Source organism: Bos grunniens, chromosome 25 (genome assembly GCF_055505025.1).
Source record: "Bos grunniens cultivar Pamir isolate PY7600 chromosome 25, Bosgru_T2T1.0, whole genome shotgun sequence".
Classification (NCBI taxonomy): domain Eukaryota; kingdom Metazoa; phylum Chordata; class Mammalia; order Artiodactyla; family Bovidae; genus Bos; species Bos grunniens.
In genome coordinates, this window is record NC_141189.1 from 41,400,572 (window position 1) to 41,412,536 (window position 11,965).

An 11,965-nucleotide genomic window follows, 5' to 3' on the forward strand; every position below is an offset into this window, starting at 1 on the left:
TGGTAGTGAGGCGGCCAGACCTGGGCTCTGCATTTATTTACCCTCTATTTACAAGGTAGCTTGGCCCTGGGGCCCCCACACCTCAACCCCAATGCTGCCTTCTGGGGTGGCCTCAGCCTCCTCTTGCGGGGCACCCACGAGCAGGGGGTCATCTTCCTCCAGGAAGTCCGCCAGCTGCCGTCGGATGAGGCCGGTGGTCCGGTGCATTTTGCGCATGTGCTGCAGCAGGCAGAGCACCAAGGTTCGGCTGCGCTGCTGGCGCTGGCACCAGGCCTCTCGCAGCTCCCGGTAGCAGTTGTGATTTGCCCGCTCGACTGGGCCCAGGGTGGCCCCGCAGCCCAGGGAGCAGCGATGATGGGCACCATGCTGGCAATTCTGCCTGTGCTCATCCAGGGCCCCACGAGGTACCCGCAACATGCAGCCTTCATTGGGGCAAACCATCAGCTCGAAGGGGCATGAGTCCTGGTGTCCCTTGCGATGGGCCAGGGGGCACGTCACCTGGCAGCCAGCTTCAGCGTTCCTGCACTGGGGGTAGAGGAGAGCATCGTGTGAGCCAAACCAGGTTGGGGACATCTCCAGACACCCCCAAGAATCCCCCATCCCTGAGGTTCCACTGACCAGGAAACACTGGACTGGCAGCCTCCCAAGCTTTTAGGCTACCAATGATGTGGTAGAGAGAGGGAAACTGTAGCAAATGCTTGAAGGTAGGAAAAATCTAGATCTCAGAGGAGTGGGGACAGGAGATGTAGAGAACAGGGAGTTACATGGTTGGCTTGGTCTAGTGGGTTGTATGTATGCCGGGCTTTTTTTTTTTCTTCTTTTTTTCTTGGAATTGAACCCAGGATATAGTAGTGAATGATCACACCATCGTGGTTATCTGAGTCATGAAGATCTCTTTTGTATAGTTTTTGGTATTCTTGCCACCTCTTCCTAATATCTTCTGCTTCTGTTAGGTCCATACCATTTCTGTCCTTTATTGAGCCCATCTTTGCATGAAATGTTCCCTTGGTATCTCTAATTTTCTTGAAGAGATCGCTAGTCTTTCCCATTCTATTGTTTTCCTCTATTTCTTTGCCTTGATCACTGAGGAAGGCTTTCTTATCTCTCCTTGCTATTCTTTGGAACTCTGCATTCAAATGGGTATATCTTTCCTTTAATCCTTTGCCTTTAGCTTCTTTTCTTTTCTCAGCTATTTGTAAGATAGCCACAATGGTGTGATCATTCCCCTAGAGCCAGACATCCTAGAATGCGAAGTCAAGTGGGGCCTTAGGAAGCGTCACTGTGAACAAAGCTAGTGGAGGTGATGGAATTCCAGTTGAGCTATTTCAAATCCTAAAAGATAATGCTGTTAAAGTGCTGCACTCAATATGTCAGCAAATTTGGAAAACCCAGCAGTGGCCACAGGAGTGGAAAAGGTCAGTTTTCATTCCAATCTCAAAGAAAGGGAATACCAAAGAATGTTCAAACTACAGCATAATTGCACTCATCTCACACGCTAGTAAAGTAATGCTCAAAATTCTCCAAGCCAGGCTTTAACAGTACGTGAACCATGAACTTCCAAATGTTCAAGCTGGATTTAGAAAAGGAAGAGGAACCAGAGATCAAATTGCCAACATCCATTGGATCATCGAAAAAGCAAGAGTTCCAGAAAAACATCTGCTTTATTGACTGTGCCGAAGCCTTTGACTGTGTGCATCACAACAAACTGTGGAAAATTCTTCAAGAGATGGGAATACCAGACCACCGTACCTGCCTCCTGAGAAATCTGTATGCACATCAAGAAGCAACAGTTAGAACTGGACATGAAACAACAGACTGGTTCCAAATCGGGAAAGGAATACGTCAAGGCTGTATATTGTCACTCTGCTTACTTAACTTCTATGCAGAGTGTATCATGCAAAATACCAGGCTGGATGAAGCACAAGCTGGAATCAAGATTGTCAGGAGAAATATGCAGATATGCAGATGACAGCACCCTTATGGCAGAAAATGAAGAGCCTCTTATTGAAAGTGAAAGAGGAGAGTGAAAAAAATTGGCTTAAAACTCAACATTCAGAAAACAAAGATCATGGCATTTGGTCCCATCACTTCATGGCAAATAGATGGGGAAACAATGGACACAGTGAGAGCCTTTATTTTCTTGAGCTCCAAAATCACTGCAGATGGTGACTGCAGCCATGAAATTAAAAGACGCTTACTCCTTGGAAGAAAAGCTATGACCAACCTAGACAGCATATTAAAAAGCAGAGACATTATTTTGCCAGCAAAGGTCTGTCTAGTCAATGCTATGGTTTTTCCAATAGTCATGTGTGGATGTGAGAGTTGGACTATAAAGAAAGCTGACTGCCAAAGAATTGATGCTTTTGAACTGTGCTGTTGGAGAAGGCTCTTGAGAGCCCCTTGGACTGCAAGGAGATCTAGTCAATCATAAAGGAAATCAGTCCTGAATATTCGTTGGAAGGACTGATGCTGAAGTTGAAACTCCAATACTTTGGCCACTTGATGCAAAGAACTCATTCATGTGAAAAGACCCTGATGCTGAGAAAGACTGAAGGTGGGAGAAGGGGACAACAGAGGATGAGATGGTTGGATAGCATCACCGACTTAATGGACATGAGTCTGAGTAAACTCCGGGAGTTGGTGATGGACAGGGAGGCCTGGTGTGCTACAGTCCATGGGGTCACAGGGTTGGACATGACTGAGTGACTGAACTGAACTGATGGCAGCGAAAGTGCCAAATCCTAACCACTAGACCAAAAAGGCACTCCCCAGCCAAGGTTGTTTTTTTTTTTTTGTAATCTCAATTTCCCTATCTATAAAACTATGAGGCTAGAGAGCAATGGCACCACAGTAGGCTCTCCATCCTTTATTATCCCCATTTTACAGCTGGGGCTCTTAGAGCTCAGAAAAGTTAGGTAACTTGCCCCAAAGCACACATCAAGTATGTTGTAGAGAAGTGACTCACATTCAGCCAGGTCTGATAACCCTAAGGGGAGCAGTGTATTGGTGGAATAGAAACTCTCAGTTCTGAGAGTGGGGTTCTTTTCAACCCCTCTGCTGGCTTTGCCCCGACCCATGCAGAGGGGAGGAGGGTAGGGTGATGGGAGGGGGTGTTCTGAGTTACCTTGACTTCCAAGCGGCCAATGATCTTCTGGAGTTTATTCACATGGACCATCTTTCTGTGTCTCACCTCTTTCCTGCAGCATGGACAGGTCTTTTGTCTAAGAGACAGGAGTGGGGGTGATTGTTGGGCGTGGAGGTGGCAGCAACATGCCTCCCCTGGCAGCCCTTCCTTCTCTCTAGCTGGAAGAGGTGTAAGAGGGCTTTATAGGGAGCACTCAGCTCTGAGGCCAGGGTGCAGATTCCACAGGGGCCCAGCTCCTATATTAGCGTCCCAGATTTGGCAGCTGAACCTAATGGCCACCATGACCCAGTGCTTGGCTGACCTTCCTCTCTGTTCTGGGTCCTAGGCATGGCCCCCCAGCCCTGCCCTGGCCCCCGAGCCTCTTGGGTGCCCAGTAGCACCTGGCTAGCCACCGGAGGATGCATTTCTTGCAGAAGATGTGGCTGCACGGCAACCTCACCGGCCTCTTGAGAACTCCGTGGCAGACAGAACACAGGAAGTTGCAATCGGGAGGGCTGATGAAGAGGTTGAGATCATACCCGCCACTCTGCAAAGGCCAGGCCTGCATCAGGGCCTGGCTGGGACCAGGATCTGACTCCCCACTCCACATGCATGGAAAGGGATTCCAGGAAGCTTTGGGTGGGAGGTGGGCCACATGAGAACCCCAAGTGGAGGGTTGGGTCAGCACCCAGTGTGAGGGGGCAGCAGTGAGGCCCAAGACCCCCCATTTCTACCAGACCCAGATGCAGAAGCAGGCCTTGGCCTGGAGTTAGACCCGGGCTAGAGGTCTCTGAAAGGTTTCCTTGTCCCATTTGGGGCCCTGTACCCCGTTGTGCAGATCATTTCAATAAGGAGTGGGGTCCAGCTTGGGCAGGTCTCTGAAATTAGGCACAAATCTAAGAGCTCACCATGATCTGTGTCTGGACGCCAGCTCCACTGAAGCCAGGGCTCAGGAGTTGCCATTTCATAGCAGGAGCAGGCCGACATCACAGGAGCATTGTCCAGCTCCGGCCAATCACAGCCCTGGCCCAGGGTACCACCTGGCTCTGCTCCCGCCTCAAGAGCGTCGGGGGTAGGGCACCTCATACCCAGGACAGGTCTCTGGAACCTGACTTCAGGGTGGCTGACAGTTGACTTTCAAACAGCACTGAGGCTGGAACCAAGCTTCCAGGGGCTACTTCCTGAAAGCTGAGGCGCAGGGTTTGTTTCTCCTTCCTCACGTGTTGCCGCCCTGGTGACTAGGTCCCCAAGAGCTCTGGGGGCTTTAGACACTGACCCATCACCAGGCCTCTTGGGATCAGACCCAGTTATTTCCAGGGTACAGACCAGGGATGAGGACCTGATTTCTGTGGTACCAGAGCAGCAGCCTAGCATGTGGAGAGCATCCCAGACCCTGCTCTGACCACCTGGGTATGCCTATGAGGAAAGGTATGGATGGGTAAACCAATTCCAACTTGGGAAACTACCATACAGGAGGCACAGAAGAGAACTGGTTTCCATGCCACTGGATATTTGCGCAGGCTTAAATCGCTCAGTCGTGTCCGACTCTTTGAGGCCCCATTGACTGTAGCCCGCCAGGCTCCCCTGTCCATGGGATTCTCCAGTCAAGAATACTGGAGTGGGGTAGACATTTCCTTCTCCAGGGGATCCTCCTGACCCAGGGATCGAAGCCGGGTCTCCTGCATTGCAGGTGGGTTCTTTACCATCTGAGCCATCAAGGAAGGCAGAGTGTAGAGTTCATCAAATCCTAGAAGATTTTGGAGGGTGGGACCTTAGGAGTCGCCTGCCAACCTTCAAGACCGGGTTCTATCCCTGTGTGGCATTCAAAGCAGAGCTGAGATGGCTGGAAGAGAGGTGTAACACAAAGGTATCTCCTCCACTGCACACCTCGGTCCCAGCAGCCACAGATGCGACTTGCACGCTAATAACGGGGGGACCAAGAACACACACACACACACATACACACACACGGATAAATTAAATCAACACCTTTATTGAAAGATGAAAGGAAAGCCCCCCTACCCGCCCCCGCCCCCCGACGGTCTTTGCGGCGTTGGCCTCAGATTCTGAGCATCCAGCTGTCCTGCGGGTAGAAGACGAGGTTAGATACCAGAGTCCGAAACATGCGAGAGGACGCAACCGAGCCCGGAGCGGCGGCGCGTGTCGGGGCCTGGGTTTCACATCCCCACACAGAGAAGCGGGCAGTGAGCTAAGGCCCCCGGTGGCTCTGGGCGCCGAATCTCACCTGCGGCCATGGTCAGAGCCGAAGGTGATTTTCAACCAACGCCGATCTCCCAAACCGCCCGCCCCAACAGCTTCGCGAACAGCAGGAAGCCAGCAGAACCATGGGAACAACCTACCTGCAGCCGGAAAAGACGAGGTGGCGCCGGCGCGAGCCCTTATATGGGTCGCGCTAGTTCCGGGGCCAGAGACACGCATGCGCACACAGAGCTCGGCGGGGGCGGGGCCCCACGCAGCCAATCACAGGCTCGTTTATATACTCTTGGCACAGCGCCATTGGGGCGGGGCAACCGAGATCTCGCGACCCTTGGCGCCTTATAAAGACACCGTCGGGCGAGCTCTCTCTCTCTTCTTCTTCGTGAAAACACGTGAGTGGTTTTACTCGTTGCTGTCGCAGATGGGCCTGGGCCGCCATCAGACGGGGCCCGGGATGCTGCGCCCGCGCTCCATTGTGGAGCCCGGCCTGGGCGCCCGAGACGGCTGTAAATGCTAGGACTTCGCTCACCGACTGGTTCTTGTTTCTCTTTTCAGCAAATGGCGGATGACGCCGGTGCTGCGGGAGGGCCCGGAGGCCCCGGGGGCCCCGGAATGGGAGGCCGTGGTGGCTTCCGCGGAGGCTTCGGTAGTGGCGTCCGGGGCCGGGGTCGCGGCCGGGGTCGGGGCCGGGGCAGAGGCCGCGGAGCTCGCGGAGGCAAGGCCGAGGACAAGGAGGTAGGTCTGAGCTGTGCGCGTGAGGCGGGCCCTTAGAAGCACCGGGGAGGAGGCCCTGGTCACCTGCGCCTTTTTCTTTCGCAGTGGCTCCCCGTTACCAAGCTGGGCCGCCTGGTCAAGGACATGAAGATCAAGTCTCTTGAGGAGATCTACCTTTTCTCTCTGCCCATCAAGGTAAACACGGGTCATCCTGGATGGGGCCGTGGCCTGCAGTCGAGGGAACCCTTGTTGGCCAAACATTGAGAGGTTCTAGACTCCACTTTCCCTGGACTTACCTGGTAGCCCAGACGGTAAAGAAAATGTCTTCAGTACAGGAGACCCGGGTTCGATCCCTTTGTTGGGAAGATCCCCTGGAGAAGGAAATGGCTACCCGTTATTTCTTGGAAAACTCCATGAGCAGGGGAGCCTGGTGGTTTACAGTCCATGAGGTCCTAAAAACTGCAACACAAGCAACTAACACTTAACTCCCCTTTAGGTGCTTATTTTTTTTTTTTTGTAATGAGTTTATTTGTTGCAGGAGTCTGAGATTATTGACTTTTTCCTGGGAGCATCCCTCAAGGATGAGGTTTTGAAGATTATGCCCGTGCAAAAGCAGACCCGTGCTGGCCAGCGGACCAGGTTCAAGGTACCCCAGTCATCATACCTTCCTGGGCAGTTTCTGCCAAGGATCTTCGTGGGACTCTCTCAGCTCTGCATGGTTGCACTTGTCGTCACACGTGTGACTTTCGTAAAGGGGAGAGAGAGGAAGGATCTCCTCGGGATCTCAGATTGGCCTCCTGGTGGCCAGTCTTGCCTTGAGGGGCGCAACAGACCCTGTGTGGTGGGTGGTTACTGATGCTGTGGAGGCCCCTGGCCCCCCACCCACGTCAGTCTCTCTGCAGGCGTTTGTTGCCATCGGGGATTACAACGGACACGTCGGTCTGGGTGTCAAGTGCTCCAAGGAAGTAGCCACCGCCATCCGTGGGGCCATCATCCTGGCTAAGTTGTCCATCGTCCCTGTGCGAAGAGGCTACTGGGGGAACAAGATCGGCAAGCCCCACACGGTTCCTTGCAAGGTAGGCTGGATGCTCATGCACAGTAGGGCTTGCTGTGGTGTAGACTCCCGCCTGTCTTGTCCCCTGACGTCTCTACCCCTCCCCAGGTGACTGGCCGCTGCGGCTCCGTGCTGGTGCGCCTCATCCCTGCCCCCAGAGGCACTGGCATCGTCTCCGCCCCTGTGCCCAAGAAGCTGCTGATGATGGCCGGCATCGACGACTGCTACACTTCTGCCAGGGGCTGCACTGCCACCCTGGGCAACTTCGGTAGGTGGCCGGCAAGCCAACTCCATCTTCTCTCAGCTCCGCTTAACCACATTCTGTATGTGGTTGGCGTATTTTCAGAGAGAGAGAGAAAGGCCCTCCTAATGCACGACAGACTGGCCCATAGTGGCCTGTTTGTTCCTAGGAGTGCAACAGTCTCCATCTCCATCTGGGGGTTCATCTCGAGTGAATTCACTAACCTCCGGTTTTCCCTTTTCCAGCCAAGGCCACTTTTGATGCCATTTCCAAGACCTATAGTTACCTCACCCCTGACCTCTGGAAAGAGACAGTGTTCACCAAGTCTCCATATCAGGTACTGACCACCCCCACCCTGTTGAAGAGCAGAGGGGAGTACTCCGTCTAGCTGCACAACTAAAAGTGTCTTGTTTTTCTAGGAATTCACTGACCATCTTGTGAAGACCCACACCAGAGTCTCCGTGCAGAGGACACAGGCCCCAGCTGTAGCCACCACATAATTTTATAAAGGGAATAATAAAGTGAATGAAACCAGTTTATAGTTGTGTCTTGTTTTTCTTCCCAAATTTTCTTGGTTGCACTATGTGGCTTGTGGGATCTTTCCCAACCAGGGCTTGAACCCAAGCCCACTGCAGTGAAAGCCACTGGACTTATGCTCAGTGGTGGCTGAATTTGGATGGGAAGTAGGACCAGTGAGATGAAAAGTGTTTCTGGGAGCTGAAAGTAACACTACAGGCACAGGCTCCATTACTCTTTATTTTAGCAACAGTGACAAAGCTGACACTGCTGCCTCAGGCAGCAGCAGCCTCTTTGGCGGCTTTTCTCTCTGCCAGCATCCTCTGCTTCTGCTTTGCCAGGCACTTCCTGGCAGAATAATGGGCTCCCAGGTCGTGATCTGGGAAAGAGATAGGGGAATCATGGGCCATTCCTGCCATGAGGGGAACTTGCCTTTTCTCTGTGCAGGGAGGAGTCAGGCAGCCAAGTCTGGTCACTGAGCAGACAGGTAGGGTGACTCTTAAAACCTCCAGAGACTGGACGAATTAGTAAAGCATTTAGCACAGCCAATGTGAAGACTGGAAGTAGGGTCGGGAAGGCAGGCAGGTGGGAGGTAGGAGGGTCTGGGGGCAGCTGGGTGGGAGGGCTCACTCACAGCGGTCCTGGTAGGCCTTGACCACCTGGGTGAACTGCTCCAGCTCCTTGGCACAGTTCTGCCTGTGGCTCTCACCTTCCCTCTGCTGACAGGCCTTGAGCCTTTCCTGGATAATGTTGACGATTTCTTGATCAACTTTGCTGAAAGGAAAACAAGGAAGATGGTCTAGAAGGACTCCTTTCCCCATACTGAGAGAAAATAAAATGAAGGCAGGGCTTGGGAGCCCTGTGGTCTGGCCTTTCCACCCATAGCTTCCCAAGGGCATGATGGCCCCCAGCAGGGTACATGCATTGTGCAGGGCTCTCTGTATCCTCTGACTAAACAAGCCCAAAGGGGGAGCCTTACTAATCTCTTCTCCACTGCATTTCTGCTTCAAACATGCACAAGACGTCCTTCTCCTGGCACTCTGTGATGTCTGGCACGCGGCGGAACTCACGGTGGTAGTAGTAATACTTGTTCTTGGCATGCTGCCGCTCGATAAACTCTGCAAAGAGAAAAGCCCAGACCCAAAAAGGCTACTGGTTTGGACAGGCACAGTCTGATGGGGCTCTTGGCTTTGTATTTCTCGTAAGCCGTGGAAGAGGCAGGTTTCCCAAATGTTCCCAGTTTTACAAAGACTGGCAACTGGACTCCCAAAGAGGTGTAGGAGGGCTGGCAGCCAGTCCTGGAAAGGACTGGGCTACAAGCAGACGTCTGCAGTTTACGGAGAGTTCTATAAGGCAGGCACCATCCTTATCTCACTCTGTCCCCACGACCCTGTGTAGGGCGGGGCCTTTTCATTTAAGAGGACATCCAGGCTCTGAGACGGCAGGATTCAGAGCCCAGGATTCAGAGTCTGTGCTCTGCAAACCCCCACCTGCTAGTCCCTCCTGCTGGCCCACCTCCCCCAGAGCACGGGGACTCCACTGTGGAGGCAAAGAGGCCCCATCAGGGAGCCATCAGCAGGACTCCAGTCCCAGTTCTGCCACCACCGACCTTCGGTCTCAACTTCCCCATGCGTACATGAACAAGCTGGACCTAGTGAGAGAGATCTCACCTATCCAGACAGAAAACACTTCCTAAAAAACTGCTGCTGCTGCTAAGTCGCTTCAGTCGTGTCCGACTCTGTGCGACCCCATAGACGGCAGCCCACCAGGCTCCTCTGTCCCTGGGATTCTCCAGGCAAGAATACTGGAGTGGGTTGCCATTTCCTTCTCCAATGCATGAAAGTGAAAAGTGAAAGTGAAGTCGGCTCAGTCGTGCCTGACTCTTAGCGACCCCATGGACTGGAGTCTACCAGGCTCCTCCGTCCATGGGATTTTCCAGGCAAGAGTCCTGGAGTGGGGTGCCATTACACTCCTGTTTATTCCAAACCTTTGCAGGGGCAGGCATCTAGTTCCTCCGCCAAAAAAGAGCCACCAGGGCATGCTATGCACCCCAAATGTTTTGCTGTTGAAGGAACGGATTAACTGCACAGACGCATCGCCTGGCACTAGTGATCAAGGGCACAGTGCTCTGGGTGCTGCACCCCACCAAGCTGCGTGACAAAACAATGCCTTAAAAAAACATTCACCTGGTTTGGACCAGAGATGGCGGCATTTGGGCAGCTCACGGAGGGCAAGTTACAGTACACCTCGGTGGGAGGGCCATTTTGTAGGCCTGCGAAGGAGTATCGGAGCACCTCTGCACCGCAAAAGCCCTCCGGGACCGCCTGCTGTGCAAAATGCGGGATGTCCAGCGCGCTGGGAGAGTGAGATCTAACAAGCCTCTCGGAACGCAGATGACTTCGGTCCGCAAACAGCCCCTAATACGTGAGAAGCCTGAGCCCAGGGCTGCGTGGACGGCTCCCCAGGGGGCAAGGGCCGTAAGGGGCGGGGGGAGACGGGCGGCGTCCCGGGAGGCTAGGAGGCCTGGGGTGCAGCGGGGCCCCCGTTGAGTGACCGGGGCGGGGGCGGGGGGCCCGGCGGGGCTAGTACCTCTCACGAGGGTCACCGGCCGGTCCACGAGGAGGTCAAAGGCTTTCGTAAGGTAGGTGATAGGGTTGGGCAGCGAGGTCTGCGGCGAGGGCGCCGGCGTGCGGCGCGGGGGCTCGGGGTACACGTCCTTGTCCCAGCTGTCCGGCATGGCTGCGGCGGGCAGCGCGCTCAGCTCTCGGACGCGATGCCCGGCCTCCGCCCGGGTTCCGCGGCCTAGCTCGCCCTCACAGAGGACGCCTGAGCGGCCGCGCTTGCGCAGGACGGCCGGCGCCCGCGGGGCACCATGGGACTTGTAGTTTGCCCGGAGCGCCCAAGGGTGGCCTCGGGAGGATTATGGGTTCTCCGGAGACGCTTCGCGGCCGGCGCGAGCGCCCTCGCGTGGGATCGCAGCGCTATCGCATACGGGAGGAGTGCCTGCCGTGCGCTGGGCGTTGCTATCAGAGGTGAAGGAAACAGAAGATCCCTAGTTTAATTCTGGGAGCAGAGAGACACTTTAAGAAGTGTAAGTAAGGAGTAAGGAAACCACTCATTTCAGATGCACGTGCCAAGTGCAGCAGGGAGCAGGATGGTGAACACACCAGGATGGCGAACTCAGTTCCAGAAGAGTAAAGTCAACAAATAAAGCAAACTACCAAACACCCTACTCTTCCAGGAAGCCTTCCTGGATTGTCCATTCCCTACAGCCCTCTCTGGGCCCCACTGTCTCTGCCAGGGCCTCTCACGGACTTGCTGATGCCCTTGAGCTTGCAGGACGCCTGGGGGGACAGGATGCTGCCTGGGGCAGCACAGGGTGTAAGGTTTGCCCCCATCTAACCCCACCCCCACCCCCACTAGTGGCTCCTCCCCTGGATACAGGGCACTCTCTTCTGGTTCTGAGGGTTGCATCCTGGCCCTGAGCACTGTTGTCCCCTTGAGGCCAGCTCCACTGACCAGGGCCTTGCTGGTTACCCTCTGTGATCTCCATACCTGGTACAGCCACTGGCTAGCACGAGGGAGGGTGGGTGCTGGTCACTTCCTGCCCAGAGGCTGGGGTCAGCCATTAACTCTATGGACACACAGAATCCAGAATCACAGCATCCTCAGATCTTCAAATCATGAACTCATAGCACTGTCAGAGTCAGCAAATCATAACACTGGAGTGCAGTGTCAGACTGAACCAGGGGACCCAACGGCGGTGGGCCAGAGGCATCACCACGACAGGAATGAGCGAAAGCAGAGTTCAGTACTTCATTAAGGGAAAGCGCCCAGATGACGGCTTTCTGCTGCCACCCTGCCACAGACTTGGAGATCATGCAGCAGAAAGAAAAAGGCAAATGAGAAGGGGGAACCAAAGAAGCTTCATGGCTCCTGTGTGTCTGCAGCCCCTAGCACATGCTCCTTGGTGCAGCACGAGGGTGTGTGCCCTTGGCCCTGAGTCTGCAGTGTGTCCCTTCTCTGCTTCCTTCCTTCAGAGAGTCCCTCTCCCCGGGTCACTTCTGGGCTGAGGGGGTTACCACTGCCCAGGGATTTT

General features: G+C 54.3%; 3 protein-coding genes, 1 long non-coding RNA gene and 3 other non-coding genes across 9 annotated transcripts; 3 read left to right on the forward strand and 4 right to left on the reverse strand.

The window, feature by feature from the left end:
• Nucleotides 1-44: 44 nt before the first annotated feature.
• On the reverse strand, nucleotides 45-4,056 carry RNF151 (ring finger protein 151). Its single transcript, XM_086376389.1, is given in 4 exon segments — nucleotides 45-78; nucleotides 80-525; nucleotides 3,125-3,221; nucleotides 3,526-4,056. Coding segments are annotated over 4 exon segments (786 nt in total). The 5' UTR covers nucleotides 3,735-4,056.
• A 1,041-nt stretch (nucleotides 4,057-5,097) lies between these two features.
• LOC147345656 (uncharacterized) lies at nucleotides 5,098-6,029 on the reverse strand. The gene is made up of 2 exons (XR_015154898.1): nucleotides 5,485-6,029; nucleotides 5,098-5,207 (listed from the first exon to the last, which is right to left on the reverse strand). It is a non-coding gene; the product is annotated as an uncharacterized LOC147345656 (long non-coding RNA).
• On the reverse strand, nucleotides 5,283-5,409 carry LOC147345657 (small nucleolar RNA ACA64). Its single transcript, XR_015155096.1, has one exon. It is a non-coding gene; the product is annotated as a small nucleolar RNA ACA64 (small nucleolar RNA).
• RPS2 (ribosomal protein S2) lies at nucleotides 5,668-7,884 on the forward strand. Of its 2 annotated transcripts, XM_086376360.1 has the most exons (8): nucleotides 5,668-5,733; nucleotides 5,897-6,076; nucleotides 6,161-6,250; nucleotides 6,594-6,701; nucleotides 6,958-7,131; nucleotides 7,218-7,377; nucleotides 7,596-7,687; nucleotides 7,770-7,884. In XM_086376360.1, exons 2-8 carry the CDS (start codon nucleotides 5,900-5,902, stop codon nucleotides 7,848-7,850), a joined length of 882 nt encoding a protein of 293 aa, XP_086232486.1. In that variant the 5' UTR covers nucleotides 5,668-5,733; nucleotides 5,897-5,899; the 3' UTR covers nucleotides 7,851-7,884. The 2 variants fall into 2 exon arrangements, with proteins under 2 accessions (XP_086232486.1, XP_086232485.1); XM_086376359.1 differs by having other exon boundaries at nucleotides 5,710-6,076.
• On the forward strand, nucleotides 6,755-6,888 carry LOC147345659 (small nucleolar RNA SNORA64/SNORA10 family). The gene has a single exon (XR_015155100.1). It is a non-coding gene; the product is annotated as a small nucleolar RNA SNORA64/SNORA10 family (small nucleolar RNA).
• LOC147345660 (small nucleolar RNA SNORA64/SNORA10 family) lies at nucleotides 7,404-7,532 on the forward strand. The gene has a single exon (XR_015155099.1). It is a non-coding gene; the product is annotated as a small nucleolar RNA SNORA64/SNORA10 family (small nucleolar RNA).
• A 204-nt stretch (nucleotides 7,885-8,088) lies between the features above and the next one.
• On the reverse strand, nucleotides 8,089-10,690 carry NDUFB10 (NADH:ubiquinone oxidoreductase subunit B10). 2 transcript variants are annotated; one of them, XM_086376383.1, is made up of 5 exons: nucleotides 10,456-10,690; nucleotides 10,053-10,283; nucleotides 8,846-8,984; nucleotides 8,501-8,640; nucleotides 8,089-8,245 (listed from the first exon to the last, which is right to left on the reverse strand). In XM_086376383.1, the coding sequence occupies exons 3-5, from the start codon at nucleotides 8,878-8,880 to the stop codon at nucleotides 8,142-8,144; spliced, it is 279 nt and encodes a 92-aa protein (XP_086232509.1). In that variant the 5' UTR covers nucleotides 8,881-8,984; nucleotides 10,053-10,283; nucleotides 10,456-10,690; the 3' UTR covers nucleotides 8,089-8,141. The 2 variants fall into 2 exon arrangements, with proteins under 2 accessions (XP_086232509.1, XP_086232508.1); XM_086376382.1 differs by lacking the exon at nucleotides 10,053-10,283.
• Between the last annotated feature and the right edge of the window lie 1,275 nt (nucleotides 10,691-11,965).